General features: G+C 41.0%; 1 protein-coding gene across 1 annotated transcript in view; it reads right to left on the bottom strand.

The window, feature by feature from the left end:
* col14a1a (collagen, type XIV, alpha 1a) overlaps nucleotides 1-17,034 on the bottom strand; it is a 125,901-nt gene that overhangs the window by 63,712 nt on the left and 45,155 nt on the right. Inside the window, exons 14-23 of the mRNA XM_084556795.1 lie at nucleotides 16,381-16,520; nucleotides 15,780-15,906; nucleotides 14,518-14,657; nucleotides 11,991-12,123; nucleotides 11,507-11,542; nucleotides 10,190-10,332; nucleotides 7,847-7,979; nucleotides 6,641-6,763; nucleotides 3,491-3,640; nucleotides 248-364 (exon numbers count right to left, since the gene is read on the bottom strand). Coding sequence (XP_084412921.1) covers nucleotides 248-364; nucleotides 3,491-3,640; nucleotides 6,641-6,763; nucleotides 7,847-7,979; nucleotides 10,190-10,332; nucleotides 11,507-11,542; nucleotides 11,991-12,123; nucleotides 14,518-14,657; nucleotides 15,780-15,906; nucleotides 16,381-16,520 — 1,242 coding nt within the window. The remainder of the gene's footprint in view (nucleotides 1-247; nucleotides 365-3,490; nucleotides 3,641-6,640; nucleotides 6,764-7,846; nucleotides 7,980-10,189; nucleotides 10,333-11,506; nucleotides 11,543-11,990; nucleotides 12,124-14,517; nucleotides 14,658-15,779; nucleotides 15,907-16,380; nucleotides 16,521-17,034) is intronic.

Raw genomic sequence — 17,034 nt, 5'->3', positions numbered from 1 at the left:
TGGTGAGATGAACTAACTGTCCGCAGTGCGTCTGTGCATACAACTGCAGCTCCTTTCAAGAAAAGAATCTGGTAAAATAACATTATTGTCTGGATATCCAGAAGGAAGGCAATGGAATCAATGGAGTTAAAATGGAGAGAGCTGCTTTTCAGGGAAGTGAAATTAGACCTGGCAGATGCACATACACGGGCAAACATATATGTGAACTCTTGCATAAACTTGTATAATCAACAAATGTACTACTTACTGAGTGTTGACTGTATAGAGACTCTGTACGATGTGGCACGCAGGAGAGGCTGCCATTGGACACACATGCTGTTGGGACGCACCTGGTAGGCTGACAGGCCAGAAACACCGAGGAACACTGGAGAGAGATGAACAGAAAGCTCAGCTTAACATCTATAGTATTTCCAGAGAAATTTATATTTTCATTTGATTCTCACTGTTCTGTGTGCAACCAGACACGCACAAAAAAAAAACAGGACTGTTTATGGTGGAATACTGTTCCTGCATCTCCCGAGGAATTCATTTTAATTAGATAATCTATCAAAGGACGCGCAGACATCCGTACAATCCATACACTAGTTTCTGACAAAACTGTTCAACCCTTTGACATTCAGAGGGCTCCGCTTGTCGCAGCAACTGGCTACCCAGCAAACATCATTATAGTTATTACACGTTCTCCCTGGTGTTGCTACATAATTTTAGATAATTTTAGCCACTAATTCTGGTGCAGATTTATCCTCAGGTAAACTACTTTGCAGAGAGAAATATGACTGGTTATGAGGAGAGCAATGTGGAAGAGTTTATAATGCATCTCTCAACAACAAACAGCAAACAACTACATCTCATTTTGGGCTTACTGCAAGGTAACAATTACCACTACACCTTCCATATGAAGCATGAATGGTTTTAATGCATCTGCTGGTGGCTCTTGTCAGCCGAGTAGATGTCAGAACAAATTATAAAGCAACAGCATTAGTCAGGCTTGATGTGTCTTATGGAGAAAAGGTGAGGCGTGATGCGGCGAAATGCAAAGCATCGCGAGCAATTTAAGTAGCTGAAGCTTGTTTGGGAGTGAGATTTCAGTGTACCATAAGCAAGTAAACCTCCCAGGAGCCACCCTCTCTGTTTTTCTCTCTTTCTCATTCTTTCTCCCTCTCTCCTGTTCCTTCCCTTGTTAACAGAATGTGCTGATAATATAAAATAAACCTGGCTCATGCACCAGTAAATGGATATTTTATGCTGGGACCATATGGCAGATGCCTTATTTTAAATGCCAATGAATAATGCATATGACAACTAGTGATTTCCTTTCAATGATATGCAAAGACGGGGCACTTTCATAAACGAATATGAAACACGGAAGGACAGTACATGTGAAGATGTGCAATCTGGCACAACACACACATGCATGTATGCAAAGAGACGGAGGTAGAAAATGACCAATATGAATGTCTGAATTTGGCCCACTTTGCTTTAGTTGTTTGCAAAATACGGTCAATTATGCCTATTTTTTCAAGCCATCCTTCCACTGTGCTAAGCTGAAGCCAAACATCTCTTACTTTCTTCACAAACATTTAATTTTAAGATGTCAGATTCTAAAAAAAATAAATAAATAATAAAACCTGGAGGCTGGCTGAGCGCCCTTCAGGAAACTCATTTTTACTGTAAAACCGAGCTCCAGCGATAACACTTAATTTGGGGGAAATGGTTTAATTTCTTTCAGTGGTCCTCTAGGTATCAATTAGCTCCTAATGCTACATGTGGGTATGCGTAATTTATTGGCACAAACATGCCGGCTGGCTCCCATGATATGGCTGCTGTGAATGCGGAACACCCTGGGAAATAAGTTACTACCTGCATCTCCACCTCATTAGAATGACGAATAACTGAATGCATCCCCGGCAATAAATCAGAGTGCAGCGTAAACTACGGGAACTGAATTTAACTAAGCTCTGTGTGACATTGGAAAAACGGATACGTCTGAAAATATATCACTGCCCTGGGAATTGATTGCATCTGACGGGGAATACGGCGCAGTATGTGTTGAGCTGAATATTTAGTAATTGTTAATTCTTGGAAAACGGTGCAGAAAACAATGGCATTGTGGCAGAAATGTGGACGGAAAGTAACATATAGATAAGGTTAAAGAGATGAAAATATATGTATAGTTCGCATATACTGTAAAGTAGTTTAGTATGCTACAGATATAAACAGGAAGGGAAGGAAAATAAGTCATAAACTCACTACACTTGTTAAATTTGATGTCACACATTTACCAGAGTGTAAAGTTTAAATATGAAAGGTTATTAAATCCACATGTCAATGCCTCACATTTCATCTTTCCCTCCTTAAAGCATCTTTCACAGTGAGAGCTTTACGGAGACAGGAAGATGTAAGGGAGTTGTAATTCATCCTACGGGGTTATGATTGAAGAACAGATGAAGGATGGGACATCACTGCGGCAGAAATTAATTAAAAAAAAAAATCTGTATCAAATAATGCATTCCATTTTATTTGCAAATCATGTGCAAATCACTGAATCACTCAACTTTTAGCTTTTGCATTTCACTTCTCAGCATCAAGCTTCAAAGTCCAGGAGAAGAAAAGCTCTTCAGGAAAATGACGAAATGTCGTTTTGGGCGTTATGTGAAATTCATGAGCTTTTAAATTAGATTATATTTGTTTTTCTATCCCTCTATCTGGCAAGTCCCCGTTGGCCGATGAGACGGCGGCGATCCCAAAAGACAACAGTAGATCTTAAAGTGAGCAATGATGCAGCAGTTTTCGGAAACCCTCACGCACAAGCATAAAGTCTAAAAAGACAACACAGCTGTCCACCACACTAAGCCGAGAGCCTGTCAAAGCAGACGTGAAGAAAGAACCCATCCACAGATTCATATACACTGCATGCAAACATTCTGCGTGAGTTAATCACATACATTTTTCTCTTTTTCTCTCTATCGCTATGTCAGTCTCTCTCTATTTCACCGTCTATGTCTATTTGTTTTAGACGAGACGGGTATTAAAGCTCACACCAAGTCTTACTGCACCCACTGATTCCAAATCTATATGCAAAAGGAATTGTTCTCACTGGCTGACTGGGGAATATTAATATCCCTCTGTCTGTCCCTCTGTTTGCTAAAGTCTCAATGGAAATTAGAGTGTATGGTATCAGCAGGCTTTTAATATGCATGCGGTTCCTTTCCTACTTTACTTAAACTGCTCTGCTCCTACTCTGCTGCCTCTGTCTCCTCTTTCTAATAGTCGCAACGCCCTTTCTGATTCATTTGAACTGAAAACCTCGGGTGCTGGTGGCACACCCCAATTGTAGCTCATTTAGTAATGACTCATTTTTAAATTTGTTACGACTTTCCTCACGTAAATCAGGTTATCCTCGGGAGGCAGCTTCATTTGTATGAGGGAGAATTCCTCTACCATCAGATGTGACCGGTGTCCCCTCCGGGTTTATAAAAAGGATGCTTACACGTCTTAGCATTCACCAGCAGCGGTTCACTTTGTCCTGCAGGATAGGAAGCCGTCACTTGGACACTGTACTCTGTGCCACTTTGTAGATTGAGAAGGAACACGGTGTTCACATCATCACCTACTGTCGTCTCCGAAACTGGACCTTTATCTGAGGAAGACACACACGACATTAAAGGAGAAGGTTAAGTATTTAAGAAAACACAATTCCAGCCAAAAGCATTTTAATACAATTTAAATCAGGTTTGAAACTCAGCCAGTCCAGTTATATATAGAGGGCATAAAGTTTACTGATCTAAACTTTTTAGATGAGTGTAAACTATGCATCCAACGTATGCTTTGTTAGAATGGCATAATAAGTCTGTGAAGGTTCTCAGTCATCCAGGTCATGGTATATCCAAAAAAGTTCAAAAAAGGCAACTGGACTTGTCGTCTTCTCTAAAAATCTACAAGTCCAGTTGCCTTTTTTGAACTCTTTTGGATAAATGGCATAATAATTCTTTTCTACCAGAATACTCCCTAAATACAGTAATTACAACAATACTCTTTCACTGATTTGTGTTTTCCCAGGACAGGGACGATAATATTGCTGATTTTCTTTGCCTTAGACGTATAGTTTCAGTCTTTGTCTTTTCACATGGCATCTTGTGTCCTGTCAAGTTCTGCAAAATTAAAACAGGGTTCCTGGTTCAAGGCTTAATATGTTGCTACCCATGATATTTACGCCTTTTTTCATTCAGTAATACACAAGATAGATGTTACAATCCCTTGTGCCAAGATCCCAGGCAAAACACATTTAGAGGCCCTGTTCAACTAAGAAACCCTACCAAACTTAAGGTCATGTGATATGACGATTAACCTACAATCTACATGAACTAAGTAAATGCTGCTGGCTTGTAAGCCCATAGAGCAGCAGAAGATAATTCAAACATTGTGAAACATAAGCTAACCAAACGCTGCTGGCTTGTATGGCCCGCTCAGCAGCTAACCATAGCTACCAAGCAACATGAAGACATCAGGAACCTGGCCTAAACAACAGCAGTATGCAGCATGTCATTGGGGTTTTGATATTTTACTAAGATCCACTTGAAAAATACAATAAACTTCTGTGTGATAAACTTTAACATTGTAAACCGCTAACCCATACAGTATTAGTAGAAGTCCATACAGCTGTTTGCAAAATACCTTAAGTCAAGTGACACTGACTGTAAGGGATTCTCATGTGGTGTATTGCTTTTATCTGTTCTCGAGAACAACTAATGTCAGGGATTTTTTTCTAAACTTCTTGTTCCTGAGAGAAGCTCTGGAACTGCGGGTCTATCTCTTGGTGATGAATACGGAACAGGAGGATAAAAACATTTACACATGTAAATTACTTCTCTAATTTCTGTTTGATTACATATGTTTGCGGCGTTAAACTTTATCCGTGTCATGAAATGTGAAACTAATCTGTTATTGGTGTTACAGTCTTCTCACATGTGTGCACGCAGACAATCACCAAACCTTCCTGAACTATGACCATGCTTCAGGTTGCGTGGTAGGGGCTGCCTGTGCTAAACAAAGACATCCAGGACTACATACGTAAAAACACATGCGCCCTCTTCTAAACTATTAAAATACAACAAAGGTACAGTAATGACCATCTTTTCACTGCAGCCTTTCCAAACAAGCACTGCAGAGTGCTTTACAAAAATAATAACTACCCTGAATACACACATTAAAGAGCTAAACTACACATGAAACAAAGGCAATAGAAGAAAAACATAAAAACCGATATATAAAGGAGAAGCAGCAATTATCTTTACAACTCACCACCCACTGGAACACTTTTAATGGGGAACAGGCCGTGTATATGTATGCATATATGTCTGTAGAGGGGTGTGCAAGTTTGATGTATATGCTACACTGTGTGGGTTTATGCATACATTAATAATATTGTACCAATATGTCTGAGCAGGGAGTGTGTATGCATCTGTTCAGCCATTTGTGCGCATAAGGCACTTTTCCTCCCTCCAAGTATCAATATCCTCACAGTGAAAAGAGCAGCCTGGAGAAAATGTATTTCTCTTCAACTTAATTCCTAAAATCAGATTAATGCAGCCTGTCTGCCTGAAGCTGGATCTTCAGAGACACGGTAAATGTGTTTAGATGACTAAAAACAGACATGGGAACTACAAAGAGTGGAGACTTGTCTGGGGCTAGATGAAACAATTAGCACTAGAAGAGAAGCAGAACAATGAAAATTGGCTTTTGATTTTGCTTCAAGACAAAAAATAAATGAGGAAGGACACTTCTTTTAGCTTCACTGGTGAGACCAGGACAAAGCATGCGCAAAATTAAAAAACATACTCCTGTATTTGACAGTTAATTGTCTAACACTGCATCAACGTATGTACAGTACGCACATTTTGCATGAAGTCTCTGTCTCTGTGTGTCTAGTTGTGTTTCCACGCTTGTTAAAAGGCACATGCATTTACATCCAGGGTCATCTCTATAATATTAACCTACAGATATGCGGATGGGGTATCTGTAGTTTCGATCGACTTACATAAGAACAAGCTTTTTTGTTGCTTCCATGTAAACTGATAGAAATCAATTTCCCCACGGGGATAAATAAAGTCCTATCTTATCTTAAAAGAGCATGTTTTCCTTGCAAATGCCTGACACAAAGCAATTTTAAAGGTTTCAGACTGATGAGTGCAGAGCTCGTCCCTCGTCTCTCAACTCCAACTCGATTATTGCGTCTCAAGTTGCTAGGAGAACGGAATAGTAAGTGTTCACCCGAATATTCATAATTTGTCAACCAGATATCTGCTGACTAGCCCCCCCATAACCAACAGTGCTATTTGCACACAGCAGAAAGGCTTCTGACATGCCGCTCATGATGGGAAATGATGTATTCTGACCCAAACCGTGATGTTTTACTAAACCTAAAGGTAGCCAGCACCCTAACCAATGATCCCATTTGTCCAGGTGATAGTCTTATTCCACCTCAACCTGCCGTTTCAACTCGGGTACAAATAGACACCACCACAACAAATATTAACTTAGAAATATTCAGGATTATTGCTTGATTACACAAATCATGTTCAGATTAGCTTCAGTGTTCGCCTCTCTGTGTTTGTGCATTTGTGTGTGTGTGTGAATGTACCGTAGATGGGCTGGTAGAAGACCCTGTAGCCGACTGTAGGAGACTGAGGTGGGTCCCAGGTGACCCTGAAGCGGTTGTACCACTCTTCGGAGACGCGCAGGTTTTCAGGAGACAAGAGGGGCACTGCCACGACAAGGCAAAATGAAAAAGTTTATATCACACTTTCTAACAACTAAGCGCAGTCTGTAGAGCATGAGACTCTTAATCTCAGGGTGGGAGGTTTGAGCCCCACGGCGGAGCAATGGAGTAGTGGTCAGAGAATTAGCTTTGGGACTGTAAGGTCAAAGGTTCTTATCCGCTTGCGTCCATGGCTGAGGTGCTTTCAAAAAAAACACATAAACCCCAAACTGCTCCCAGGGTATTGCATAGTTGGCAGCCCACTACTCCGAGAGCACACACTGATTTTCCATTTTCTAAAAGTTGACAGTTTATGATTCTTGCAGTACTGTGGAAGTATTAAGATACAATATCCCTGCCTTAATTTGACTCATGACCTTTGCTTCTTCCTCACAATTTTTTTAAAAAAGGCAGAGTACTCTACACATAGTTTGCTGAAAAGTGCAATTTTTCTCTGCAAGGATTGATTAAATGGCAAGGTTATGAATTCCTTCATGATTTAGGTATATTTTCCTCCTTTAAAAAACACAGAATCATCCCTTACTGTACACCTAGTACCCCTGGGCTCTGATTTATCACTAAACCACTGTCCTTGCTAAGTAGAGTCTTTTATTTCCATTATAAAGACCGGTAGTTCTGTCATCTAAAAAAGATGACGTATTTCGCTGACATTTCTATTCTCTCTGCAGCGTGAAGACAATCCCTGCTGCTCCGAGGAGGTAATCAAGAGTATAGTTGAGAAAATCAATTAGAGTCGGGCAAAATAATTTAATCGTCTCATTAATGAAAGGAGCCGCTGTAATTATGAACGGCCGTCATTTGGACAATTAGGAACGCATCAGTATTTGTCATCGCTTTAATTTATGTTCTCCTTCAGGGCCGTGAGCGAACATGAAATTAATTCAACGCAGGGGAACATTCTGCTCACTGCGATGAAATTAATTGCCATTAACTTTCAGTTTTGTCACGTTTTGTTCTGTTAAGCAGCATCTTTGTATCATGACAGCGGAGAAACCGAGAGCTGACCTCTGTGGTTAATAACCCTGACGAGCGTTGTGTTTGTGTGCGCACGTGCTTTGTGAGGCTTACATGTGGAACCCAAGGCGGAGACGCCGACGCCGTCTTGTCCGTCTCTGTACACCGGCGTGACCGTCACTTTGTATTGGGTGTCTGACAATAAAGGCTCGAGCACTGCTCTCCGCTGACCACCAGAAACTAACATCTAAACACAGACAAAGACACAATAAGGGGACATTTAAAAAGAATAAGATAGTATAGGGTATTTTCAAGCACATATGGAAATGAACAAAGGACTTACAAATTAGTAGTATTCTCTACAGGGTTATAGAGACGTTGGGAATGAATGATGATTGCAGAGAAACAGAAAACACCCACGAAATGCTGCATACACCTCGAGAGGTATTCAAGAATTCTGCTCACTTCAGGTTAGTCAATAAAGTCAACTGATGCCAAAAGCGACGCAGAGAAGAGTCGAGAAAATCCCATTACTGCTTGATTTTTATTTATAAGTGTTGAAGTTTGTTCTTTCCCTGCACGTTTGTTTAGGTTCTTGAGGTATTATTGAGTATGAATAATTCATTTTTTTTTTTATTTAGAAGATTCAAACAACCCACGTTGCTATCTGACAATAATACTTTATACATTGAATCTGTAAAAAACAATGAGCTAATTATCCAAATGTTAACACGGTGGTTGAAATGAGATGGGTTGTTTTCTCGACACTGGAAACAAACTCACTGACAAGTAAAGCTTTACAGTTTTTTCATCTGTAACGTTTTCAGTTTCTTGAACAATGAGGATTTCCAAATTCATGTAACATGCATCAGCTATATCTTGAACCTGTATCATAATTAGATTGTACATGTGCACTTTAGTCAGATGTATGTATGTATGACAGATGCATGTTTATCTCGTTCCTCCTACTGCTGTCTTCTCCTCCTCTCCTCTCTCATTTTCTGTCTCTACCTCAACCAGATGTGTCCCCTCCATATAAGCTGGGTTATGCTAATGGTTTCTTCCTGTTAAAAGGGAGTTTGTTCCTTGCCACCGTTGCCTTAGTGCTTGCTCCGGGGGTTTCAGGGTTAGTTCTGTAAAGCGTTTGGAGGCAATTTGTTTTGTTACTGAACTGGATTGAATTGAAAGTCGTCTCTCTCCTACTCCTTATTTGATGAACTTTCTCATTTATAAAGTAAAACCATCCAAACCGGCTACATTTTCGGCTGCCTGTAAATAACAAGGCATCTGCTTTCCAAAACTAGACTTTAATTAATAACAGCACTGATCCCCTGCCATATGCTAACCTCCATGTTTATATGTGTGTGTGCGCGAGATGGAAGTATTTAAGAGAGAGGCAAAGAAATGTGTTTAAGGTGAGACCAGGTAGAGCTGTCAGAGCTGGTGTGCTGGAAGGAGCTGTCCACTGCAACTGTGGTGCTGAAACACTTGTCAGCGTCAAAGCATGAAGGCCGACACAAACATTTTTAAAAGAGGAACAAACAAACAGTCTTCGACTTCGGGAGCGCACTGAATTGTCCGCGCTGTCACTTCTGCCCTCCATCTGTCTCTCGCACACGTCCAAGTCAAAGCATGTTCAAACTTTTAAATAGAGGGGTGACCTGAAACAACCCTGATGTATCAGCCGGCAGACAAGTTTAAGCCTTCCTCCTGTTTTGTTTAGCTATTGTTTCTTTTCCAGCTCTCCTTGTTGCTTTTGCTCCTTTCTCTGCTACCCTCCATCTCTGCTCGCAGTGAGGTAAATGGCTGCTGAAAAGATAATGGAATGTCTTCTGGCTTGGCCTGGCCTCTCCATCTTCTTTCCCGCTGTGACACCACATTGGGAAATTAAAACGGGGGGAAGGAAAGAGAGGGAGAGGGGAGAAACTAGAGGGTGGTGGCAAGAGAGAAGGTAGGAAGGAGGGGAAAAAGAAAAAAAACAGAGATAGAGGGATAGAGGAAGAGAGTGTGTGTGTGTGTGTGTGTGTGTGTGTGCATCAGCGATCAGGGTTAGTCCATGACACTGAGCTCAAGAGCTCTTAAGAGAGAGAGGGATCGGGAAGGAGAGGCCAAGTGGACCGGGACTAAAAGTGTAATCAGTTTTCTGACTGAAGCAGATGACCCAACGCTGACCGCTACTGCGCCAGCCAATCGGCTGGAGGTGTGAAATAATAAGAATCTTCCTCAAAAGACAACATCTGTGTCGTCTAATCTATAAAATCAAATCTATAAAATTAATGTTTACAATTCACCATGGGGGACATTTGAGCGCATTTACATGCAACCGTTTGAGAGCTAAGCCCTGTATGGCCCAGGTGGATGCATTCGGATCTAAAAAAAAGGCTCTTAAAACACATGAACTTTTTTTAATTGTATCCTCTACAGCGAACGTAGCAGCTCACAACTTTATCAACTCACAGACTCCTCATTGTGTTCACCGCTGAGTCCGGCGTAGGTGACCCTGTAGCTCTCCACGTTGGGGTCTTCCAGCTCCCACGAAGCCTCTAAGCTCTGGGTGGTCTCATCACTCAGCTGAAGGTTTCTCACAGCCTGACGTGCCACTGTGACACCACACCACAGAGAGAACACTTACTGTACAATTTATATCCCAAAAGTTGACATGAAATCTTGGCTTCAACTATGTTTTCTTCACACTTTTAATGGGATTTGGTAAACTGTGTTTAAGAAACAGTCACTGTCAAAGTTCCAAACACGCTCGGTGTGCTGTGATGTTGGGTGATAAAACGAAGTTGCAGTTAAATCTGGCCTGGGTGAAACATATTTTCTCCCAAAAAACTCCTTGGAGCAAAGTGCTTTTGTTTGTTTTTTTCTCTCATACATAATGCGGTCTCAGACCACAGTCCAATTTTTAAAAACAGGGGAACTGAGACGTCTTTCAGTCGACCACTTTAAGTTGCAATTTACACAGGAGCACTTGAAATTTTAAACAAAGCAGATGTGTCAAAGTTTCGCGCATAGAGAGGGAAGACTAAAGAGAAGGAGTGGAGTATAAAAAAGCAAAATAGAGCCATGAGTGGAGAAACTGCTTTGAGTCAATTAGGTGTAGCCTGCTTTTTATACCAAACACAATCCAGATGGCCTTTGGGCAGCCTCTGAGATAATGGAGTTTGAACTCCAGTCTCAGGGTGAAGCCAACTTTGCAAACAGACTTATAAAAGCACCAAAAGGTCTAAACGAACAACTTTCGCAAGGTGCATCCTCCAAGAGAATTAGTGTTTCAGTTCTGAACTTACAAGCTATAGTTTGAACAGTCTGGTTTTACTTCTGTAAACTAAAAGAGCAAAACTCTTCCACAGTGACTTGGTAGAACCACGGCCGCACTTTGGCAACATTAGCACGCACTGGCAGCTAGCAGGGCCTTTCATATTTTAATGGCAATTCACTTTTTTCACAGATGCCTTGGCTTGAGCCGTGATTAAAATTTGGCCGGCCTGTCCGCGAGGATAGTTTTTCAGATATGGAGCACCGAGAAAAATTTGCCTCCTGCCCACGGGACACATGCTAGCAAGTGACAATCTTAAGGTTTTAACATTTCTGAAATTACAGAAAAACAAATTGCATGGCACAAATTAGATGAAAATGAATCTTTTTGTTGTGTAACACGTTGTCGGGTCAATGTTTGGCCATTTTTATACATGTCTAACATAGAGACTGTAATGCTTTCAATCCTGACAATTTGCAGTTTTACTGTAAGTCAGTCTGTACCGCTCTTACCTGTGGTCGTGGTAGTGATCGTTGTTGTCATGGCCACTGGGGAAATACAGACAGTATGAATCAGATAATTGGATACAAACTCTCCTCAACAACTCTCTGTGTCAATAACTAAGGCAATTAGACATGAATACGTAACAAATCATTGAGGGTAAAATAGATTTTCTTCTTCTGAGATAAGCTGAGACAAACAAATCGATGCAAATCTGTTCACGCAGCGCTTTGCTTTGACTCAGAACTGTTAATTGAGTGATCTTAAAACACGTGATTGCACTGATGTGTTATAGTAAGCAGACAGTAGCACTTTGCTTGAAGAAGGTTAGTCAGATAACAGGGTAATTCCATCATCGATCAACCCAGGAGGGAATAGATCGCGGGAAAATCTTTTAGAGGTAGATATATGTCAACTGATTCACTCAAGCAAGTGTTAAAACCTGTTGAGTTAGTCATCTCAACAACTATACACTTCCACTCAAAAGTCACTTACATGTAGTTTCTATGACGGAGACGGTGTCGCTTTCAGATTCATCTTTGAACACGGCCGTCAGCATGACCTCATACTCAGTAGAGGGGCTGAGGCCGGTAAGGGTATAGCTGTCATCGCTTCCAATCAAGACCACCTACAGAGGGGAAAGACGCATAAGAGGAACCTCATGTTGACTTTTATTTCCAACAAAATGTTATCACCACTTTAGAAAGAGGTGTTGGCTAGCATCTCCAAAAATGTTTTAACAGTTCATCAGAGTCAAAACTGAAAAATTCCAAAACCATTTATCAAAGGACAGATTCATCCTGGGTATAAATGTCAGCAACAGTACCACAGTAGGAAAATATCGTTGTATTAAAACTCATTTGGGTTCTTGTGAATTATAGTAGTAAGCTATTATCACGCGTTTTCTACTTTTATTTGTTGTTACAGCTAAAAGAAAAGAAATAGCAGAATTTTTCCAAGTTATCCTGAAGATGTGATAGCATTTTGGGCTTTAACCAACAACCTGACAAGATTATTTATACTCTAACTGCAGACGCTCAGCACCAAGGTCATCACAGAGCTTTAGTGGAGAAAGCTGTGAAAAACATAATATAACAAATCACCCCGGTGCTCATAATTTCTCTCGTGAAAAACAGCAGGACAACAGCACATTTAAAAGAGGCTGGTGTGAAATATGAAATACAGATGAACTGTCAAAAAAAGTAATCAAATAAATATTTTAATGCAATATTTTTTTGTTATAATAAACTAAAAAGATTTGGACAAGGTCGTTTTTAAGACTGTCAAAGATGATGATTACAACATAAGTACATAAACCTGTGGTTTCTCCCGAATATAATGAGTTGCCAGTTGGATCAGCCGCTGCTCCTAGAGTCCAAATGACCACTTTAATTTGTATTATGCAGAGACGTATCAAACCCCAAGGTAAATACAAAGAGGTCATCAAAAATACAGCTTGCTTCCACGGAGAGAACAACTCTGAAACTGGAATTTACCGCAGATGACTCAATAATGAGATTATGTGCAGAAATTTCTTTACAAAGGCCCTCAAGGCACAGTTACATGCACATTTCACCACCGGCGCTGATTGTGTTATCCCTGGAGTAACGGCATGTTTAGTGAGTCATTGTCCTCTTCTTCTTTCTACAGAGCCTTTAGTGTAGTATACATTATTTCCATGACAGACGGTTTATTGAGTAACCTCACACCATTTGAGCAAAACTGCAAATAAACGTCTATCCAAGGAATACACAAAGTACATTGAATTTGCTCTTCTTGCCATTCGGAGTGCAGACGTGGTTTAGGTGTAGACAGTCTGCTACGTGCATTGAGTAATAGAATTTCAAATAGACTGCAATTGAGGGTTTTCCCCCCTGAATATGTATTTTTTTGTAAGCAGGTGCATGCGGTTGAGACCTATTGGCTGGGAAATACAATAGGATTCAAATCTGATAACAATACAAGTAAAAATCTGTATTTTAAACATGTTTTCGTCAAGACATTTCCAAAAAAAGGCTATTTGGAGAGTCCAAAAATAATCCTTGTTAAGCATGGTTACATGACTGGGATACAAAGGCAACAACTACTGAATGCTTTAATGCACAGTCATAATCTGGGGTTGTAATAAAAAATTACACTTATTATTCATTATTGTCACACCTAAAGATTAAAAAAAAACAAAAACAAACGTCAAACAACACAGTTACATGAACAGGTTACCAGCTTGGGGGTAGTTTGCATTACGCATAGTGTCCTTTGGTGTTGAACCTACACCAAACCAGCAGGATTTCACTGAATTTCACTGGCTACATAAAAGAAAGAGCTCAAAACTCAAAACTCTCACTCTGTCTCTGTGTTGTCTTTCTTGTGTTTAATCTCATGTCAGATATAACAACACGGAGCAGAGCAGCGGAGGATCTAAATGTGTGTTCACGCGTGTGAAGTATGTGGGTGAGCAACAGAGGAAAAAGCCGCATGCATCCCGTTCTCCGGGCTGGCGGTGTTACCAGCCCACCTCTCCAACTCCCCTGAGTGTTATTTTCAGCTCGGATGACTCTCAGCAAAACACACAGGCGCACATGCAGGCTCTCACGCACACCGAGGGCTCTATCGCTGCCTCCCAGCTGCCTCTAAACCCCAGATCATGGTAATAAAACACGCAAGCTATTAATTTCTAGATTTATTCAGCCTGTACTTATATTCAACCGTTCCAGGGGTTTTTACCAGCGACCGGTATTGTAGTTAAGCTTATGTGCAAATCTATAGAGTACGGTCTTCTTTTTATCTGGGCGCATGGAGTGCAGCTACTTTCCCTCTGGAGATAGAGATAATAAGTATATATTTGGTTTGCTTTACACACATTTGTGGCTTGTTCATGGGTATGCTGAGGATTCAGATGTGTATAGTGCTTCATCCCTATGCAGAGGGCACTATCATCTGGGAGGATCTGTGGTGGAAGTGTAACCCTGCCAATTTATCTAAAGTACATCGTTTATTAGATTTACTGGATTTTCTCACTGACCTCCTTTGTGTCTCCACCTGTGAATGGGGCCCAGGAGAGTCTGTAGAGGACAATGTCACTGGCTGAGTGATCCCAGCTGACCATAAAGCTGTCTGTGCCGACATCAGCGGAGCCTAGATTCAGAGGACCAGGAACGGGAGCTGAGAGCCAAGGAGAGAGAGAGAGAGACTTGGTATTTTTTCTTTCTTTCCTCAAATATTAAATCTTTACATTCTCTCATTTCTATTTTTAATTAAGTCATAAAACTGTGAGTTTATGGAGATTGGTTTTTTGCCAGCTCAGTCCTGGATGAGGAGCAGGATCATCTTCAGGCAGTAGAGGAGAAGCCAAAATAAAACTTGTGGACAACATCTCCAACCATCTACAGTGTTCTGGTTGGGAAGAAGTATGTTCAGACATGAACTAATTAGGACTAAATACTCGACTGAACGTCACAGGAGGCGCCCCCTATTATTAGGTCATCCAATTACATGCTGTAATATCTCCCTTTCTGCTCAGTTTTAATTTAATTTTAAAAATTCAACCATCTCCAGCAACTGTCAAGCAACCACAAAATTATTTCTCTCCAGACTAATGAAGTAATTCTTCCGAGAAGTTGCTTTTCTGCTGGGTCGATTTATCGCACAAGTATAAACGGCCAGCTCTGCAGTTGTCTACGTTTCAACTTATGACATGAACTCTAAACTTAGAGGTTCCTATCCCTCCACTCAAAAAGTTAATGTTCTAACACATTTATGTTGGTTCCTGAAGCGCCCTCTCTTAAACCTGCTCCACTGAGCAAGGTTTGCCAGGAGACAAATAAAAATCAACACGGTCCTTTAGGGTGAGTGGTTTAATAGTTGCGTGCCAGATATACATTTCTTTGAGCTGACTCAGCTCTGGAACCCGACTGCTTGTTGCTTATAAGGATATTCCTGCAAATCAATATGTGTTAGCGTGACGGAATAGTCAGGGACAGTGAAATGACCTTTTAATGTGACTGGGCTATTACGCTGAGGTGTAAATGAGATGGGCAGACTGCCAGAATAGCAGAAGGACCAGAAACGGTAATAAAATTCAACACTGTTTGACATAAAGAGAGAAATGGCCTGCCTTCTAATGATATCGATACCTTCATTTTATGGAAATTGAGTCGCGGGTTGGGAAATGAAACAACATCAGTGTGGACAACTACAGTAATTGAACGATAAAACACAAACAAATAAATGCACCCGATAAGACGGCATGATCTCTTCTATCATTGCTGCAGCACAGTTTCTTACTGGTAGTGAACCCATCATTGAGCGGCTCTGATCGGCCCTCGTCGTACAGGGCGAAGATGGCTACCGAGTACTCCATCAGAGACGTCAGGTCGTTGAGGTCGTAAGAGCTCACTGGACCCACATCCACCTACAGGACATACGTACAGGAACATCATGGATCCACAGGTAAACTCACCGTTACATATATACCAACAATGAATAGTTCACTGACGATGAGGTTAAATGACTCAGTGTAGTGATTTGTTCTGGTTCTTATTGTTTAGAGGCAATTTGAAGTTCAATCCATGTAACCTGAGCAGCCTTTCCAGAACAACAATCTTCTAACAGCAACATGTACTGATGCAAGCTTGTGCTAATGTGAATGAACACACTCAAACACACACACACACACAGTTACTATGTATATTTTCCAAGTAAGATTGTACCAGTTTTCAGTAGTCTTTCACAGTCCCCATAATTCATCTCTTTTTGTCTGTTCCTTCCCTTCTCTTTTAATTTTTCCAATCTCATCTACATACAGATCCGATCTTGGACACAGATGCTGTCAAATGAATCATTAGGACCTAGAACTCAGAGTCATGCATGCCACACACCCACCCACCTCCTCCGTGACGAGTCCGTCTGTCTTGACCCACATTATGCGGTAACCTCTGACCCCGCTGGGCGCGGGGTCCCAGCTGATGTGGGCGGAGTTGTGAGTGATGTCAGAGAACTGGAGGTTGCTGGGAGGACTCAGTGGCACTGGAGGGAGAGAGAGAAAGTTCCGAGTCTGGTTTGTTCAAGTTGGAGTTTTAGCGTTTGGGAGTGATTACATTTTTGACGAGAGGACATTTTGTCCAATCCTCACTTCTGTGAATCCATCGGCTATTGACGATTTAGCCTCTGCGGACAATGGCCAATAATTTGGGGTTTGGGGTGTAGCTAGTTACAGCAGACAAAGTCACACAAGCAATTTGAGACTCATGAACAGAGTTGAGAGATGATATTTACCACAGGATTCACAAGTAGCAAGATTACACTATTTTAACAAGTTTGTTTGAGGTATTTCTTTCACACAAGCGAAGCATTAACTTGCTTCTTATAAATATAATAAACAGAACAGCAGAAAGCTTTGTCCCCTCCAGATACCTTCAATACTTTTCATGCAAGGCTGCAGGAGTAGGAACTCTCTGCCGCAGCCTCATATTAAAATAATTAAACTAGAAAAACACCAAGCTGTCCTTTATTATTGTCTTTTATTATTATTATTATACAG

Source organism: Chelon labrosus, assembly GCF_963514085.1.
Source record: "Chelon labrosus genome assembly, chromosome: 12".
Lineage (NCBI taxonomy): Eukaryota > Metazoa > Chordata > Actinopteri > Mugiliformes > Mugilidae > Chelon > Chelon labrosus.
The sequence above is the reverse complement of the archived record's forward strand: the minus strand, read 5'-3'. Positions and strand labels throughout refer to the sequence as shown.